General features: G+C 43.4%; 1 protein-coding gene across 1 annotated transcript in view; it reads left to right on the top strand.

Annotated features, from left to right (window-relative positions):
• The first annotated feature begins 2012 nt into the window (after positions 1–2012).
• The window catches only part of CMTM8 (CKLF like MARVEL transmembrane domain containing 8), a 34981-nt gene continuing 16482 nt past the window's right edge, over positions 2013–20511 (top strand). The window contains exon 1 of the mRNA XM_065753213.1: positions 2013–2259. Within this exon, the coding sequence (XP_065609285.1) occupies positions 2092–2259 (168 nt within the window). The 5' untranslated portion in view covers positions 2013–2091. The remainder of the gene's footprint in view (positions 2260–20511) is intronic.

Genomic DNA, 20511 nt, shown 5'->3' with positions numbered 1-20511 from the left:
CTCAAGGAGTGGGGGGAAGCTTGGCAGTGTCGAACTATCAGTGCTCTTCTTATTTAAAAGCCAGCTGAAGCTGGTCTCTATGCAGACCATTGCAGTCTTCCTTACCATCTCAGCTCTTAATTTTGAAAGGGATAACACAGGATTGCAACCAACACAAAAGCACTGGTAACTACACACAATACACACACACACAAAAGGTAGTAAAAACTAAAATCTCTTATTTATGATTGAGATGCTATGTTGAATGTGCTATGAGGTGTTAACTATGTGGCTTGCTAATGATCTATGGTGTTTTTTTTCCTGCACAGTGTATCCGTATAACATACCACACTGCGTAACCGGCAGCTCGTTTTGATGACCTGCAGCTCATGTTTGCAAAACGCTGCCACATTTTTTCTGCCACCTCAAAGCAAAGTCACCCGTGCCTTTGAGTATGCAGAGGCTCCACTGATCCCGAGCCAAGGCACACCTTCAAAGCACCCCCGTGGAGCCAGTGTTGTGACACACTTACTCTGTGAGGGAGGCACAATCAAGTAGAAGCAGCAGTTCCTTTGGATAACTCACATTTCCCGTACTGCTGGGAGAAACTGCATCCTCCTCCTCCCTCTCCAGCTCGTTCAGTCCCCCGCTGAAAGGTAACACTGCAAATCCGTCCTTTGTTAGCCAGCAGGAGAGCAGCAGTAAACAATTCGAGGACAATAGCCACCAGACATATGGAAAACACTTCAGTTTTACTGAGTTGCCACTTGCAAATGTTTCACTAATGAGAATTCCTGAACGCTGAAGGAAGCTATCACCTGCTGGCTCATTCTTGAAACACTGTGCTTTCTGAGGAATGGAAGATTGCTTTAGAAGCTCTTAAATGAATCAGAAATTATTATTTTATTTTTTTTTTAAGAGGACAGTTAGGCTAGACTGGAAAGTACTAGCAAATACAGGTTAGGGAACAGCTCAGCACCGTCAGGTAGCAGATTAATAATGACCTCATAGTTTCCATTTCCAGTGTCTTTCAGTGTTTGCCTTTCACAATGCCTTCTGCACCGCAGACACCGTGGGGTTGTTCTGGAGATGCCAACCGTAGCCCTCAAAGGGCTGCAACACCTTCTAAATCCTGGCACCTGCCTGTGGCCCTCTGTGGTGGTCCCACTCCCACAGACCACCTGCAGCATCCCATGTTGTATCTATTAGTGCTCACCACTGGTGCTGGTGCAGACAGTCAGTGCTGGGCTACCGGGAATGGGGTCCACCAAATAATGCTTACCAACCATGGGCTTTCACAGAGCATTCCTTAGCTGCTGTGGAAGAAAGCTGACATCACTGTGTGCACGAAGACCCTGCAGTCAGAAGGCAGCTCCAGATCAATCATAGGATTATAGAATCGGTAAGGCTGGAAAAGACAGATTACCTAGTCCAACCATCAACCCGTGCCTGTGACTGCTCACAAACCAGATCCTTCAGTGCCACGTGCACATGGTTATTGAACACCTCCAGGGATGGTGACTGCCCCACGTACCTGGGCAGCCTGTGCCACTGCCTCACTGCTCTCTTGGAGAAGAAATTCTTCCTAATTCCCAACCTGAACCTGCCCTGGTGCAACTTGAGGCCATTCTCTCTCATCGCTGTTAGCAGGGAGAAGAGGCTGATCCCCACCTCGCCACAGCCTCCTTTCAGGCAGTTGTAGAGAGCAATCGGGTCTCCCCTGAGCCTCATCTCTTCCAGACTGAACAATCCCAGCTCCCTCAGCCGCTCCCATCAGACTTGTGCTTCAGAACCCTCCCAGCTCCGTTGCCCATCTCTGGACACACTCCAGAGCCTCCATGTCCTTCCTGCAGCGAAAGACCCAAAGCTGAACACAGCACTCGAGGTGCGGCCTCAGCAGCTCCTGGCTGGCTGCGCTATTCGGCCCCACTCAGCCCTCCCTAGCTCCGCGCTCCCCCACTCCACTAAGCCCAGCCCGGCCCGCCTCTCCCCCCACCCCCCCGCGGCGCTGGGGCCGCACAAAGCGGGGCGGCGGCGGAGCCTTTCCCGCCGCTGCCCCCGCCCCGCCGCTGTGCTCGGGGCCGGCCGGGAGGTGCGGGGCAGCCCCGAAGCATGGAGCCTCCGCCGCCGCCTCTGGAGCAGCCGCCTCGCCCGCGCTCCCACACGGTGACCACCACCAGCAGCTCCTTCACCGCCAACCTGTCGGCCAGCTCCAGCACTCTCGCCTATGACAGGGAGTTCCTGCGGACCCCGCCGGGTCTCCTCATGGTGGCCGAGATAGTGAGTGCGGCGGGGGCGGGGGGGACTGCGGAGTGACTTCTGGAGGCACTTCTGAGCTGCCAGCGTCGATAGCCTTGGTGCCAGAGTCGATTCAACAGCTTCTCTCCGTTTTGTAGTCGATACCAGCGTCTCCCTGTGCTCCCAGATGGGCGCGCGTTACCCAGGAAGGATGGGAGCCCCGTGGGTTTGCTTATAATTCCGTTTTCTTTGCAGGACTCGTGAGAGGCAGGCAGGCACGTGCTGCGGTTCAGATTGCGTGGTGCTGGCAGGGGTTGCCCGGCTCAGTGCTGAGCGGCAGCAGCGAGGCATCTCCGAGCCTGCCAGTTCCCTTCGAGTTTCCCGTGTGTTGCTTTTGCTTTGATGGTGGTGGAGGTACTACACACTGAACCAGGTTCATTTCCATTTGGAAACGTTGTGCTTCTGGCGCAACTTCTGGTTGCTGCCTTTCCAGTAAAATAACCCAGCGAAGCTTCAGGTCGCTGGCTGTAAGGCAGGTTTCCAGGGTTAGATGCAGGGGAGGCTTTGCTGTGTGAGGCATCTGTGAAAAAAGGTGTTAGCTGTGGAAAGAAGAGCATCTTCTCCATTCTTTTTCAGTTACTAATTACAACAAAATTCTGAACTTTTCTTGTACCTCATCCAAACTGTAAGAGTTGCCCAGGGCATTCCCCAGCCTACTGGAGCTCTGTAGGCTCAACCTGGCTGTGAGTGTATCAGCTGCATGTAGCTGCACGGCCACGAGGCTCCTGATGACTGATATTTAATGTGCATTTTCCCATTTAGGTCAACAGCTGATGATACCTGTATGGCTTTTCTTTCCAAACAGAGTGATGATGGTTTTTAGGGTTACCTTGTTTCCTTCACACACTGTAGAATAATTACAAGCTGATTCTTCAGCCAGTGTGTTGAGGTGCTTAAATATTGATGCTCAGAGCCAATGTTGGTCTAAATTTCCAAAGTACCTCAGAGAAAACATGTTTGGCAGCTTTGTGAAAAGCTTCAAAGCCACCTGACTCTGTAGGCCAGTGGAGAGTTGTGTCTCCACTGCAGACTTCCACTCACATACTTTTACTGACCAGCAGATTGAAGATGTGTGGTCCCTGGGCAGCTCAGGGGAGCCAATGGAAATATCTAAATTAGATAAACTTATCTAGGTTTGTGATGGACTGTTGGAGAGAAAGGCAGACAATTCTAATAGTAGATTAACAGCATTAAGGGAAGCCTACAGAATTATTGACAGATAGTACCACAAGGAAATTCCAATGGTTCTCAGCTTAACCGGTAATTTTAGCCCCGCTTATTTTAAAGGAGGTGGAGATGGTGTTCTGTGAAATGAAGGGAAAACATACTATTAAATTCTTTTAGATGGAATTAACTGAAGTTATTAAAATCAAATGCATTTTGAGTGTTCATATATACATACATTTGTATGTATTAGACACTGGATTTTGGCCAAACCATTTCCACTAGTTTTGTATGATTTTTTTTTTTTCTGAAAGTGTTCTTTAGCAGAGCATGGCTAACTTCAGATCAGATCTGGGTTATTAAACTGGCACCAAATCTATCAGTTCCTGCTTGTTCTGATGATCCAGCGCATCTCAAAGTGATGGTTTGCCAGCGCAGATTGGCTGCTTAGAGTGTTTCTGACCTTCAGTACTGATCCCCTCAGCTGTCAGCACTGTCATTTGCTAAAAAGTTGCAAACCTGTAAATGGGGCAGGCTTGTATCTGTGTCTGTATTTCACCTTGGGAGTTCTCAACCTGATGTGGATTGCTTTCAGTCTGTGTGCCATGCTCTGAGCCACAGCAGTGCTGTTGGCACCTACATAGCTGAGCTGCTGCCCTACTGTGGGACACCAGCTAGGTGGGCTGGGAACGGGGCTGCTTTTAGGAGCAGCTTTTGTTGCTCACTCACTCATCAGCTAGACCCCACGTTTGTTAGGATGCTGTGTTAAAGCTAAGCTAAGCCAGGGGATTGAAGCAGGAGCACTGAAGGGTTAGCTCTGCATGTTTGATTACTGCTGCTGTCAGTCAGCAACGTGCACGTGGCAGTTTGTGCGTCCTGGTTCTGAAACAAGAACTCTCTTCTGTGTGTTGATAAAGGGCAAATCTGTTATTCTTCCCGCCCTCTCCTCCCTGACATGGGTGCTGTGAAGATGAGTAATAGCTGTGTGCATTTCCAGATACGCTGGTAACCAGATATGGTATGTTCCGATTTACCAGCTCCTAGGAGGAGGTTCTTTGCAGTACTGTAGGTCTGCTGTTAGCTCAGCCTGATGCTTCCAATTGTTTCAAGATACATTGGCTTTATAAAACCAGGTTTGATGATGGGTAAGGTGTTACCTGTCTTTATGTAGCTGCTTTAAAGCAAGCATAAAACCAGGGTGAGGTTGGTCATGCATATTCAGCAGTGATGGAGCTGCATATCCGCACCTGGTTCAGCTTTACCCTGTAATGCTGTTGGGTCTGGAACTGTGCATCGATTGAGTGAGCACAGAGCTGTGGCTGGAGGTGTCAGCTGTAAATTACCAGGTGATGGCAGATGTCCATTGACTTCTATGTGGCCCGAGGGCATGCAAGGCTTCCTGCTGTTTGCTAGGGCAAAAAAGAGCTGGGGTCGGTTTATTTTAGCACAAAGAGTAGAAAATACCACTGGGTTTCTAAGAGATGCTTTTGGGAACAGGTGTAAAAAGCAGATTTGGCATGTGGGAGTTTATCCAAATTAGTTTTACACAGAAGTCTTGATGTGTGTTGAGCAGGGCAGTGGCTCCTGACTCAGGAGATGTGTATTTGCTGGCCTCAGTGGGCTCTGCATCTCGGTGACTTCAGCTGTCAATCCCGTGAGTTAATGCTGCAGTAAATGTGCATCCTGCAGCAGGTAACAGGTACTGATTCCCATAGCATACTGCCTAAAAGGGGGGATTTATATTTTCAAAAGAGATAAGTATAGCAATTTCCAGAGATGTCTTTTGAGTGTTCCTTTTCCATACAGTGATGGCCCAGAAAGAATCTCTGTTTGTCTTCGTGGGAATTTTATGGCTCAAATAAATGGTGGCAAGCAATACCTTCTCAGAGCTTTCAATCAGTTCCTCAAGTCAAGCATTATGGATCACTTTGCACAAGTGGAGTTTTGTGGTTGCCGTGGATGTGGTTACAAAGATATTTACTTTCCAGCACAATGACATCGATTTCTTCAGTCTGTTGCTTCACACCAGTGTGTTGCTAGATGCAGAGCCCCAGTAATTTTAAGGCTTGTGATGGCGATTTGTCCATAACAAAACCAAATATTGCCTAGCTGGAAAAGGTCTGGGAGGTTGTTAACGCTGCAGCTGCAAGTGAAAGCTTGTGATGGTGTAATTTCGAGTAAATTGTAATTACAGTCATGTTTCCTTATGCTGTACAGATTAATGCTGCACATTACTCTTTGAGTGAACAGCCCAGAATGTGATAGGTGCTTGAAATAGAAGCCTGAGAGCTTATTTACGTTATTGGCGCCGCATAAAATTGTGCTTCGTGTTTACATTTCTGGAGAATGGAAATAATGTTGATGACCATTTCTTTATTCTTCAAATGAACCTTTGAAGGCTTAATTCAAAATCTTATTTAACTTGCTTATTCTGGTGCAATGGTGAGCCTGGGAATATTAAATAGACACTGTCAAATTTGAAATACAGAAGTTACCAAAAGCTGCATTTCCAAATTCTTATGCAGTGGGCTTTTTCCCCTTTGTGGTGCATGAAGATCTTTAACAGGTTTTCAGGCTTTCAGTTGTTAGCAATGAAAACATAGAAATGTTAAGAAAAACAGTACGATGGGAGCACGTGCTGTAGAAAACTGAAAAGACAAAATTATACTTTGTTCTTAAAACTTTCCTTGCATTTTGCTTTTTCTCTGCCTGCAGTGCAGAGTTTTTGTGTAGATGCTGTGCTCCCCCACCCTTAGTTCTTGGCACAGCCTCAGAAACACAGGGAGATTTCTGAATCCCCTTCCCTCACCTGAACAGCCCCAGCACTTTCTCTGAGGTCATTAACAGTAGAGATTTTCTTCCTTTTTTGTAATAAAATAGTTACTGCAGTCAAATCTGTCTGCATGCATGAAGGTGGCAATATTGAGGCATCTTCTGATGTGCTGAACAAGTGCTTTGCCTGAAAGAGGTGCACATAAGCTTGGTCTTAAAATGATTCCCTTTGAATTACTGAGTGAAAAAAAATCTACTCTGTTCTCATCAATCACTTCATTCAGAAGCTTCATCTTTCTGCACATGAATAAGAAAACATACAGTACAAAGTCTAGGCTCTATCCTTTGCTCTTGATCAGGCAAAACTCTCACTGAAGTCATGTTTCAGCTCTCACTGTTTTCAGGTGCCATCATTCCACTGCTAACCAGTGCCATCCTTGGTGTCGTGCATTCATACATCTGTGTGACTTCCATCTGCCTCCCGGGTCATATTGCTCATTTGAGTTCTGTTTCCTAAAAGCCTTTGATTTCCTGGACAAGGTCAGGGTGTTTCCTTGGGAGGAGAGAAGTGTTTGGTGACACACAAGAAAACAGAGGCTTTGGAAATGGTGTGGAACATACTCTGTGTAGAGCAGTATTAGGACTCACATGGTAAGAGGGTGAAAATGCCTCTCAAATTGAATGCAGATATTCAAAATACAAATATGCAGATATACAAAAGGTCAGAAATGCAAAATATTCTCAATACCTCAAGGTTAAGGTGGAATATGTATGAAATGCCATTATCTCTTCATGAGAAGAATGCTTTAGACATACTTAGGCATCAATTTTGTTCTTGGGTGGGTAGTGAATATAATACAAGTTCTTCTCCCTCACCTCTAGAAAACAATCTTTCTGTACCTACAAAAATTCTTACGCAACCCAAAGGCAGTTTTGAGTAATGTTTTTGGCCTTCTGTAGCTAAAATGCACAGTCCTCCCAGTGTTTCTAATGGATCAGCACGGCCTCCTAGCTGCTTGGCTTCAGCATGCTTCTCTGCCCACACTGCTCATGGGTTGGTGCTGAGGCTGAAACCTTCATGGTCTGAGGATGAGGGCTGGTGATACAGCTGCAAAAAGATTAACCTTCCATCCCTGTGAACTGTTTTTTTCCAGCTGTCCCACTGGTGTAAGGAAGCAATGATGAAAGGTATGGAAGTCTGTACATATATATATTCTTAAGTTCTGCATCCCTGGATAACTACCATAGGAACTGAGTTCTTGTGAAGACAGTGGGTAGAGGTGTCATCAGATACAGCAAATGATGGAGATTCTTGATGCTGCTTCTGTCCTAAAATGAATATGAACCCTTGACTTGTCTTTGCCTCTCCTGTGTGTGTCATTTTTCCCCTTCATGTCGTAGTCTGTTTTCCTCTTTTGCACTGCAATTTCTTCCTTCTCCTCTGACTGATTTATTACGTACTGATCAGACCACACATGAGAGTACCTTGAAGTAGTGTATGCCTATGAGCAAACCTGTTTTCTGTGCCATGTATGATGAAGTGATGCATTTGCTGGTAACAATGTAAAAATGCAAGCAGAGAAAGCAGGAAGGCAAAAAGGTGAATGAGCTGGGGGTCAAAGCCATAACAGACCCACGGCTTTCTGATTACTGGTTTTTACCCATTAGCAACGTGCTTCATACTCTGCAATAGCAGCAGGTGCCTTTCACTACCAGCTCTAGGATGTGGGGAGCGCTCCCACATGTGACTGGAGAGCCAGTGCTGTGCAGTGTGATATTTTTGCACTTGTTCTTGTTTCCATTCCAGAAAAGCAGTAGAACTGCTGCCCTTGGAGAGAACACCAAGCCCTCTTTTCTAGGATCAACTCGCAAATGAATTTTAGCCCCTGTCAGATCTTTGGCAGAGCATTTCTGTTCAGCCAGTTCCTGTGAAAGCTGCTAGCACTGATTCACCTGCTTCTGAAGGAATGGCCTGCGTAATGGGAGCACTGAGTCACTGCTTTCAGTGGAAGCTAGGGCAGGCCAGAGGATGTCTTAAAGCTAAGCTTATATGAGCGAAATAGAAGAGCTGGGGGCCTGGTTCCTCCTGCATTGAATCTGTCTTGAGTATGACTCTACTTCTGCCAAGTTAGAGCACAAGAGTGAGTGTTCATACCCTTTGTTTTTGCAAGGTATGTGTGTGCAGATGATCTGGGTGCAGCCACAGGTTTGCTGGGACAAAACCTCCAAAGCAAAACAAGAAGTTTCATCACATTGGTGTCATCAGAGTGAGGCTGTGACAGCAGCTTGTTCTGGGCAGCCACAGTGGTTTTAGTGCAATCTGAGATGTGCTGAAATCTGAATTTGTAGAATGGAGATGATAAGTGTGGTTGTAATCAGCAGTTTGTTGTCATGGTCTTTGGATATATCATAATTTAGAGAACAACCATATTGAAAAATTCTCGTTAGGGCTGGAAGGGGGTCATCTGGGAGAAGCCTCTCTGATCATCATCTCCAGTAATTGCTGTTTGTGTTTAGTTGATAGCCCAATGTGCACAAATTAAAAGGAAACCTGTAAAAACCTCTGCTTCATACCTGAAAACAAGACAGGTTTCTGTCATCAGCTTCAAATGTGCCTGCTTTATCCTGTGTTTAAATAGATTCAAGGTGACACTGTTCTGCACAGGCTCCATTCATTTAGCCTGGAAATGAGACAGCCGTTAAAAAGATCCATTTTTCCCCCCCTTTAATGTATGTGTAATGATTACATTAAAGAGTTCCTTCAACATGTATTTTAGCAGCCTCGTCTCTTTTCATTTGACGATGGCATTCCTAAGGCTGCAACTCCTGCTGCAGATAATAGCTGACACAAGGCCATGCAGTTTTGAAATACGAGGATTTATGCCAGAAACTTAAAAATTGAGACATGGAGGGTGTTTCGAGCTGGAGTTAAACACTGAGAGGCAGAGGGACAACCAGAAGAAGCCTCCATCAATAGTTAAACCTCTACAGTGTATCTTAAAGATGGCACTTAAGTGATAAAATCTGCCTTGGCTGTCTCCACTTGGAGACTCTTCAGTGCAACCTCTGACAGGATCAGGTGAGGGAGGGTGATCCTGTGTGTGGGTATCTGCTACTGCTGATGTAGCTCCCAAGGCATAAACTGATGCACGGCTGTCTTCTGTAGGCTCAGAGCACAGCTACAGTACCTGCTGCTTTCATCAAGGAACCCCTGCCATGGTCATGGCACAGGGAGGTTTTCCTGGGAGTGGACTAGAGTATTGTGTGTTCCATACAGTACTGGAGGAAGGCAGATGTGAGTAAGGAGAGGGATTACTCAAGGAAAAAAGACACTCTCCCAGCCAATAGCTTCCTTGGAAAATCTGAGTTTTATCTTTTGCCTGCAGCACATTGCTCCTGCAAGATGTTAAGTTGGGCAAATAAGATGGGCTTTTCGGCGTGCTCACTTTTCTCCTTGTTTTCTGGGTCACTGACTTTGGGACTAAGGTGCAAAAAAAATGATTATTTGCAGTCATAGCCAAGTCAGTAAGAGCTATGTTCAGAAGAGGCAAAGTGCAATGCCATGGTAAGTACTGTGGGGGAAAAAAAAAAGCAGTTTTCCAGCAAAAATTTGCCTAGAAGTGGATGCTTTTGACTTTAATTTTAGTGCACTCTCTTTAAAATTCGGAAGATGGCTATCCATTCTGCTGCTGCACACAGGCAGTGTTACAGAGGAGAGGAAAATCTGTGGTCCTGTAATTATAGTCTGCAGCACCATGTGTATTTACTAGGGATAGAATGAAGATGTGTGAAGAGCTTTATCTCTGACGCTGTTGCTTACTTAACAGAGAGATATTTTAACATATGGTTGTGCCTACTTCTGACTTGCTCACTCCTCTGCCTCTTTGTGCCAGTCGTAATTTTATAATTCCTTCAGGGTTTTTGTTGGGTTTTGTTTCTTTGTTTTTGCAGGGGGAGTTCATTTATTCCTTCATGCCTTCTTGCCCCACAGCTCTGGGCAACTCGCTGAAGGTCTGTTTTGCAGGATCTCCATCAGAGCAGCCTTTCCTTGCTCTTGGCACGGTTCACATAGAAGGCACAGCTCCTGCCATAAGAATTTGGCAAAGCAGGGTCTTATGGTAAGAGATGTGAGGCAGCTGAAAGAACAGGCTCTGCTTGCTGTTAAGACATCCATCAGTAGTGGTTTCACAAAACTGTAGCTGGACAAAACTATGATAAAGCACTGTGACATTTGAAAACAATATTGCAACAGTAATACAGTGATTTAGGAGGTTAGTGGTGAATTACTGTGCCTTGTTTGGTTCTTGCATTGCTGAAGGGGCTTTCTTTAAAGGGTGAGTTAACCATGAATGCTATATTAGCATGAGGCAGATTGGACTGACTGAGTTTTGGTCAGACCTACCACTATCTTCCAGAAAGGAAAGCTTTTAGAAAAAGCTAAACAGTTCTTCAGTATAAGAAGTGGGTGAGTGCATGGAAAAGCAGGATCTCTGTTGGAATTTCTGGTTTGTATTTTGGATCCTCACTGTGTACATAAGCAGTGTTCACTGGGCTGCACAGGACAGTCACAATACTACGTCTCTTGTAGATTGCCAGTTGACCTCCAGGGTGAAAACATTTCTTCTTCCTTGTGGCACTGCTAAGGTGTAGCACTGTACAAACAGTACATTATTAGTGTTATTTTGGTTTTTGTTGTTTTTTTCTTAATGCGTATGAATTTGGCTATTTTTGAAGTCTAAATACCAAATAAAATTCCTACTGAATAATAATAATATAATACTGATAATTATAATTGAGAAATTACTATATTTAGCTTTGGAAAACCACAGTTCTTACTGTTTTGATTAAATCTTACATTAATGAGACCAGACTTTAAAATAAAGCCAGTGTACAAGAGGAAAGCAGTGAGTCACTTGATGCCATTTCTTGTGGTGTGATTCCTGTTCAAGTTCTGATCTCCATGTAAAGATATATAAAACTAGTTGTAAAGTATGACACAAGCCTACACGATAGTTGAATGATGAGAAATAATGGTAAGCAACTTTTCATGTTAGTAATCACATCTTTGTCATTGGTTTCAGTATCTTTAAAGATTTTTCCATTTCTCTTTTCAGCAAAAACAAGGATAGGAATGCAGAATAACGTTTACAAACATTCTGTTCACATTTGGGATTTCTTTCTAGACTTTGACCACCGTGAAACATGACCAGACATTTGCATGAAGAACTTGACGTTCTCTTTGTGCAGTAACAGAGGACTGTCTAGCAAATGTTTGCCTAAAGTAAGCAAGTCAAGACTGTGTGTCAGAGATGAGATGAGGAATCTTGAGAAGTATTTTCCCAGGTCAAGTTAAAATTAAACAGAGCACACAGCAGTAAATGAGAAGGAATTCTCTGAGCTTGGTTACATTCAGTTTTCACTGTCTCACTAAACTGAGTAGTTGAATGCTCACCCCTGAAAGCCCCAAAACTACGCCTGCAGTCATTGTCATTACAAAATGAGTGTTTCCTACTGATCTTATTCTTTTCAGTATACTTCTTCAGTGTAGGTCTCGTGTACAAAAAACATCACGGAGAACTGTGTTTTAGAACACTTAATTTTGACCCGTGCTGGCTGTTATTTCTCTGTTATATAGACAATGTACACAAACAAGATGATCCTGAAACATGGTGCAGATAGACTCTAGATGAGTTTATGGGAATCAAAACAGTTATTATGAAGGTTGTAATGAATTTTTTTTATCCATGAAAATTTGTTGTAAAATTCCCATTGACTTCAGACATCGTGGCATCTCCGTGCATGAAGCACAAAGACAAGGGAAGCCTAGCTGCAAGGTTGTTTGCTGGGCTCCTGCAAATCAGCTGCTCCTTTCCTACTGTCATTTCCTACTCTCTCGATGCCTTTGGTGAAGGATCAGCTTTGTTCCTTCCGTTCAGTGATGAAGAAAGAAGTGTTCCTGGATTGTTGCTTTGGCCTCTGCTGTGGATTAGGCTAATGAAAAAGACTACCTTCCTTACGACTTTCCTCCCTGAGACCTCTGCGTGGATGGAGCACTTGGTGTCAAATTAAATAGAGATTGGGAGGGGCCCAACTCTTTACCCTTTGATTGACCTATTGTGCTGAAACTGACTTTGGGAAAATGAAAAGGCACAGTAAAATTACTTCAAAGCAGTGTGTTGCTGCAAGGCTGTTTACCCCTTCCATGCATGTGTTTTTTGTTGTTGTTTTTTCTTTTTTTTATCTTTAACAGAGCTGCTGATTGGTGGTAGAAGGGAAAACCGTGCCAGTCCTTTCTCAGACATGCCCTTTTGTAACCCAGATGTCTAATGTATGTATTTCTTTAAAGCTGCCTGAGGTCATGTATGCCACAGATACTAGTATCTTGCTCCCTGGTGAAGCATTAGTCGTTTTGTAACATCCACATCACCTTAATTAACTTCAGGCTATCCTTAAATCCTAGGTATCAAAGCTGCATGGCATCACAAAAGTCAACCTGAATGTGTTCCTGTCCAGCACATGAATGTGTTCCATGACTTTCCTGCCTCATCACTCAATTAATATGAGGCTACATATGCATTCTCCTGTTCTGAAGGCAAGTCACTATACTTGCCTTATTCTTCATTTTCCTCTTGTTTGAACTAGCAAAGCTCCCAACTAGTGAAGTTCTTCTGTAGCCTAATTGCGTTCTGCTTGCAGCTATGTTTGCTCGACCTGCAATCTGTCTGCTGTAGGAAATTATATGATGTGACTCCATGCGCAGTTCAGTAGAGAATGGGAACCTGTAAAATACTTCTTTTTGTAGTCTTCTGGTTTTGAGCTTTCTAAGGAATTTTCCCTCTTTGATTTAATTTTCTGCCTTTGACTTGAAACAACTCAAATCATGCTTTCTAGGGAAAACACACTAAATAGCTCTGACTCCGCACACAAACCTTTTAAAGAAAATGCCAATATCAGTTTACTGGCTCCTGACCTTCCCTTCCCCCTCAGTAGGAAGACAGGCACTTGTTTTGAGTGGGAGGTAGATAGCTGGAATACTCAACAAAGTGTATTAGAGTCTGGAAAACTACCTTATTGTATGTGCTCTATTGTAATCCTTGGGATGAAAATACTGGGAAGCTGTGGTCCAAATATGAGGCAAGGGAAAGGTGTGGAAGTGAGCTAAGTAAATATCATTTAGTTGGCTGTATATACTGGGGATGCTGTAATTTAAACAAAAGTACAGGAAAAGGCTTCGATTTTCCAGAAGAGCTACTTGGATGGGAACAGAGCCTGAAACTACCGCAAGCTTCAGCCTGTAACCCCCTCGTCTCCTTGTTTCTTGTTGCATTACGTTAAGCTCTCTCCTTTGTAACTTGGCATGCACACTGTATCATTTGCTGTTACTGAACTGCAGGTCAAATGCTGTCAGCTTGCAGTGAAGTTGGTTGCTGCACTTTTGGGAATCGGTACCACCAGCTGCCTGCCGTTCACAATTGCCTGCACTAAGCCAGAGACGGACCTTGTTCCTACATCCCTAAACCACAGCAACCTGTGACCTGAGCATGGCAGAAGGAGCTGCCTGCTTAGCAGCTCAAAGGTTGGTGCCAAAGGCTGGCAAGGTGGCTGCCCTCAAGCTGTCATTCTGCTGGACCCCTCCACTCGTGGCCAGTAGTGACCTCTACTCACACAGTTTAGTCTGTGCTATGCATGAAGCCATGATGTGAGACACAGCCATGTGTCCTGACCTTCTACCTCAACTTCCGTGATGGGTGAGGGTGAGCAGGTAGGATAGGCTGGAGAGCAAGCATGCAGTGTTTGTATTTTGTTTAGATTTATTTGGGTCCCAGGCTGAGGAGACTGGCCCATCTTCTTTGGAACAAAATTTCAATCTGTGCTGGGAAGGTGAGCAGACTTTGCTGATATCTTTGGGACTTGTAATGGTCTTCAGGTTAACAATAGGAAAGTGCTGTGCCTGCAGAGGTGCTAGAAGGGCAATGTTTAGGGAATACCTTTTCACTGTGACTTGTAATTGCTCAGATATGGGGGACCCACTAATTCAGACATGTCCAATCCATAGCACAGCACAGCTGGCAATGTGGCACAGTCATGGCCCTCACTATTTTGAGGTGGTGGCTCATTGTTGCACATTGGCTCTGGCATGCACCCATCGGTCAGCAACAGCCAAACTGTAGATGTGCTCTTAACCCTGTGATGACTGAAATCAGGGCACAAGAAAAGTGCTGCATGGTGCTGCCTCAAGAGATGGCAAGTAGTTGCATGCACTGTGATACATTGGCTAAACACAGTGCTCGGAACAGCGAAAAATGTGTTTCCATGCTTTCTGTTTTGAAGAAGGAATTTGAGAATAGGTTTCAAGATTGCAAAAAAAAAAAATCAATTCATGTTTGCAAAACCATTTTCAATCCATGTAAATACATGACCTGGAAATCTGATCATGTCTCTTTGCAGACTTCCATAATTCTTATCTTAACAGAGAAAAATGTCCTTTGCTTTACAGTCATACTTTATTCATGTCATTGCTTTTTGGCAGCACGCACATTTGTTTTCAAGCATGAAGCACAGGAAGAGTAAAATTTCATCAGAAATCTCCAATGAATGCCTTGAGAGCTTACTGAGAATTGCAGCCACTGCCATTGAACCAGATTGATGCACTAGTTTGACAAAAACAAGGTCAAATAACCCATCATCTTCATGGTTTTGTTCCTCTCTTTTTTTTAATGTTTTAAGAAAAATATTAGAAATTAAGATGTTTTGTTACACATGTATTATTAATATTGTATGTTTTACAAGGGCTGCTCTGAAAGTAATGCCTCTTGTTTTATTATGTTGACCCATGACATCAAAGGCGGATGTTGGTGGTATGACGGTAGAAGATGAACCTTCCCACCAGTATTCCATTACATGTTGTTGCTGTGTGACAGATGGCAGCAGAGGGGCAGTCTGACAAAACACAGTTCAATGTGGGAGTACATGTGAAGCAATGGTGTGGAATTCAGTTCCTCTATGTGGAAAAAATGATGCCCATTGACATTCATTGGCACTTGCTGAATGTTTACAAGGAACAAACAGTGGATGTTGGCTCAGTGGGGAGGTGGGTGGTGTGTTTTAGCAGGGGCTGCAATGGGTCACCACTTCCTTTACTGGTGATGAGAATGCACAGCTAATTGTGGTGACTATGAGAGCAGCAGCCAAGAAGGACTCGGTCTTGAATGTTTCTTGATGTCTCTTCACATACTACAGGAGGGAAATTCAGAAGCTCCGATTCCAGACTGGTAGCTCTGTAATACAGACAGTTTAAAAGTTCTCCATGCTGTCCCATTGGCTGCTGCTCACAAATCAGTATACAGCCATAACCCAAAACTGTGATTTGTTTACTTTGGTATGCTGGGCAGCAGTGTGCAGTAATTTGTGAGCAGCTTTGTGTGCAGCTGTCACCCTTGTGGGGCAGCAACCTCTGTCAGAAAAGCAAAGCAGACATCCAAGGGGCATTAAATCATCTCTGGTCACTTATTTAAATCTGAATAAGCCAATGTCTTCAGGCCATTTCATTTTTTTTTTTCTTGACTGGAAAACTTGCTTTCCTTGCACTAGAAAGCTGACATTTGCAGCCAGTTGTTTTGTTCTTTGTTTACACAAGACCCATTGAAGCAGTTGGGGGTACATTACACCCTGGCTCACACACAGGCATATATATACTTAATTTATGACTTTGGTAGTTTGAATTTCAAGTGTCAGGTATCCTGTGGAGCTTTTTTACTTTGTTCTCCTATGCTTCATGCACCACTTGAGTGTTTATCACAGAAAGCAGGCTTTTGTGGGAAGTCCTTCAGGCTTGCAGGCTTTTTTTCTGCAGAACCTAAAAAATGAGCTTATAGACCACAGTGACAAGGACTGCTCTAAGAGCATGTCTGATCCACAGTGTCTGTTTTCAAGTTTGTCCAATTAATTATCTGCTTTTGGCATTAATATTTTTACTTGTTTAGAATTCTTCATCTTGAATTTGCTTTTACACCCCAAACTGCTCTGTGGATATTAACTGTGGAACAGTGATGACAGCTCTTAAATAAGACTCATCTGAAAATTATTTATTTTCCCTGTTTCTGATTCCTTCAAAGTAAATCCTTTTCTACCGCTACTGATAATAAAGAAGTTTATGATTATTGCTTCTTCAGTTGTGTTTCATCAGCACTTAAAAACACAGCTTTTAGTACAGTGTTATGTTTAATTTATCAGTACTAGTGGAGATATTAGAAAAGGACATGCCTGGAAGCTGGCGTGGGACAAACTCAGATTTGAAGTGAAGCTGAAGTTTTCAGCAGTTAGTGTAATTGGCAGTATGGCAGCTTGTATTGTAGAGAAGATTGGATATTAGGAAGAGTTTCTTCTCCAAAAGAGTGGTGAGGCAGTGGCACAGGCTGCCCAGGGACGTGGGGCAGTCACCATCCCTGGAGGTGTTCAAGAACCGTGTGCGTGTGGCACTGAGGGATGTGGTCAGTGGGCATGGTGGGGATGGATCAGCGGTTGGACAAGGTGATCACAGAGGGCTTTTGTAACCTTAATGAATGTGTGATTCAGTGATTATGTAAGATGAATCCTATCATGCAGTCTGCATTAAGGCATCATCCCTTTCCAAAGAACATACTGTAGGTTGAATTCTTTGTGCGATTGCCCACATGGCCAAAAAGGTCCTTTCTGAAATGAGGAGTTTGAACATAAATGCTTCCAGAAAGTAGTGCGCAAATATAAAATATATTTAAGCATGCTGTGCTTTTATGTTGTCACATCTAGTTGTGATTTGGTCTTTGTAAAATCCTTAGTCTTTACTGAAAAATGTAGATGATGGTTCCTGGAGTTGGACTGCACATGAAAGGTCTAGGTACTGAAACAGTCAAGAGGTACAGCAAATTTGTATGCATGCTCATTTTCATATCTGCAGTTGGTCAGGCAAGGGGAACTGCTTCAACTTTTGGTGATTGGAGGAATTCCTCTCACAGGGAGCTAAATTTCTGTGTGTTGAGCTGGAAATGAAAAAATAGTTTCATTCTAAAAGTAATAAATAAAGAGCATTTAATGTCCTACTGATCTCTGTGTAGAAATGGAATGCAGCAATAGTCTTTCTTATGAAATATTCTCGTTGTTTTTCCTATTGCACCATATTACACACAGTCATAAAGCCATGTAACTACCAAGTAAAGTTATTTCCAAAGAAGCAATGAGTTTTCTATTGTAATGTAGCAGTTAGGATTTGTGAAACAATACCGTGCGTCCGCTAATTATAGACATCTCTATTTACATGGTATAACAGGAAGATGGAAATGTAAAAATAGCAACAAAGAGCCAATGACATTGTTAATAAAGCAGCTGTATACAGCATTGTTCTCCTGAAGAAAGTAGACACCATTTAAACAAAGTGAGCTACATAAATAATAAGTCGTAATTCGTAAGTAACCATGGTTAGGAATTCTCATTTAAAAATAGTTCACCTTATTAATGTATAAAGAGGGCAGGATGACATTCTTTGTGAGTGGGTGTGTTTAAGTGGTACACGTGCACCAAATCTAAAAAAATAACTTACACAAATTGTTGCATTGGGAAACTAGTATTCTTCTAGCCCTGGGAGCTTGAATTCTTCGGGGGGATGAAGGGAGAAGGGAAGATTAAGTGCTATAAAACTTCTGACTGAAAAGTCTGTATGCAGAGAGACAAGGTCAAGGTAGAAGAACAAAAAATACCTCAAACATCTTTTCTTTTATATGAATTGATTAAAACAAAAGAGCAAACCCTCCTACCATTATGTTTGTGAAGAAACAATGATAGTTATACTAATAAAAACAATGGCAATAGATTGCTATAATGGGGAAAGCATGTTCAGGCAGACATATATGATCGTGTGTATTTTTTTTATTTGCTTATGTTTTTGTTTTGTTTTGAAGCTTAAATTGTAGCAAGGCAGCCATGCAAGGCTGTTTTAACTCCTTCCACGAAGCACTTGATGTTTGCTACTAATATCAGCTCTCAAATCTGCACATAATTTTGTACAGAGATATTTTAAAATTAAAATCAGTGTGGAGATACTTTAAACTTCAAGTCAGACATCATGTAGATTTGATGATAGCACTCATGAGATACCAACTCAATGAATTGTCCCCATCCCCCTTTTGTGGCTCATATGGGCTGCATTTTTGTTCCTGTACTGCTTGTATGGGACCAGGGCAATTTAAATGACCTATTTGTGAGTGTTATTCCTCAGAGAAACCATCTGCAACTTCTACTCTGAGCTCCAAAATGCATTAATGTTTGCATGTTTAATACAAGAACACTTAACCTTGTTTCACCCTGTTACGATGATTTATAATGAAGGTTTGAAAGAGAAAAAAGGATCAAAGCATGGCACTTATTTGCTAGTTTTAAAACCGAAGGTGTTTGAATCTTCAAATGCACTGTTTCTTAAAAAGCACAAAAGGAACCAGTAGGAAACAGAGGAATATCTGTCCCTTCCAGTAGTAGTATGTGCTTCCCTGTGACTGTTTTGCTTTATAACTTTAAAGTTCATACTCAGAAACAGCATTGAGTGAAAATTTCCTCCTAGAACACCTGAAAAAGCAGATCCTTTTGTGTTTGGATCTAATATGCTCTTACATTTTTCATGTCTGCTGCTGAAGGGCAAAGCGCGGCAGGAATTTCAGTGAACAATGCCTGGAGACGCGCGATACTATCAGCTGCAGCCTATGGTGTTGGCCCCAGCAGCACTGCTTCTCCCAGCACTGTCAGGAAGCTGTGGAGACTGTAAAAGGTGAATTTCACATCAGCAGCATTACTGAACAATAGGAAGGTGTCTCTCATGGAAGTGAAGGTGGTGCCATACAGGAAGAGGGAGCAGTGCCTTCCCTTTTATTCCCATCCATCATGACTGCAGGAGAAGAGGCCAGGCAGTCTCCTTGGCTGAGGTCAGCTTTAGAGATGAAGCACTGTGGAGGTCATTGCCTTCCCACTGTTTCACCAAGTTCCCTTCTAGAGAAGTAAGTGCTTTCTAAGGCAGGCTGTTTGTCTGCAGCATGGTTTTGCACCACCCTTCTTTATTTTTACATTAAACTGTGCCACTGATGGAGAGGCTGATAGCAGGAGCCAGTGCATTCCCGGTCAAATGCAACACCCTGCATGTCTTAGGATGGAGGCTGACCCCTGGCCTTTCTCCTGGCTGACCTAGGAAGGATCTGTCATGCTGTCTCCTGCGTAAAATGTAGTTTTCTCAGATAAAGGAGCACCGTAGTCAAAGACCTGGCTGCGTCTATGGATAAAATAATGGCTAGCGAGGGTGTTACAAGTTAGTTAATACATGTGAAATGTGTGGCAAAGTGCATTACCTATATAAACTTCTCTGTGTGTGTCATTCCTCAGGCAAAACATAAGCATTAAGCTGGGATTTACAGGCAGCTGGTAAACAGATGTGTGCTCCCAAATGCAGCCCACAAAAACCTTAAAGCATTTAATGTGGAAAGTGCCCTGGGACATGGACCAATCCATGCTTTGTACACACTTTAATGACTTGTTAATGATCAACCAGTGTTCTGCTTAGAAGATAGATTTGGTAAAGGTATCATTCAAGCCAGTTTGTTTGCCAGTGTATGAGGTTATTCCTCATAGCCCTCCTTCAGAAAAAAATGTTGCATTGATGTCTCGTCCTAGTCTGGTAACGCTTCCACAGCTTCCAGTGCTCAGTTCCAGGGTATCCTGCAGGGAAGTAAGGCCAGTTAAACCAGCAGCGTGTCATGGTGGTTGTAATGGATAGGATTGTTGGGCTGTTTGGGCCGCTAATGTCTTTGATAATCACTAACCTTGAAAACCTATAAAGGGGTGTGAGATGGGGAGCACACAGGGCAAGAGCCTTCCATGATACAGTTTTCCAGCTTCTGACAAGTTGTGCATTTAGGAATTTCTAGAGCTGAGAGTTGGGTGTTGAATATCATATGTATAGGTAATAGCCATGGGCTGGCCTGTCTTCTAGGAGTTTGTATGTTTTCTAAACCTCTCTTATTTCTGATTTCCATTATATCCCGTGACAGCGAATTCCATAGTTTGACTATTGTATTTTGGCTTTTTGTTGGCTTGTGGGTTTTTTTTTAGTTATATTGTTTTCTGTTTTATTTGTAATACAACTTATTTCTGCTTGTTTTTCAGCTTTCTGACTGATAGTTTTCTGACTGATAGCTTTCTGACTGGCTGCTTTTTGTGTTGTGAGGCCTAACCCAGACCTTGTTCCCTTTATGCCACCCGGCACTGCAGACTTTTGTCACATCC

This window comes from Cyrtonyx montezumae, unplaced genomic scaffold (genome assembly GCF_038088225.1).
Source record: "Cyrtonyx montezumae isolate F1298 unplaced genomic scaffold, pur_monq_1.0 scaffold_8, whole genome shotgun sequence".
In the NCBI taxonomy this organism is placed as follows: domain Eukaryota; kingdom Metazoa; phylum Chordata; class Aves; order Galliformes; family Odontophoridae; genus Cyrtonyx; species Cyrtonyx montezumae.
The sequence above is the reverse complement of the archived record's forward strand: the minus strand, read 5'-3'. Positions and strand labels throughout refer to the sequence as shown.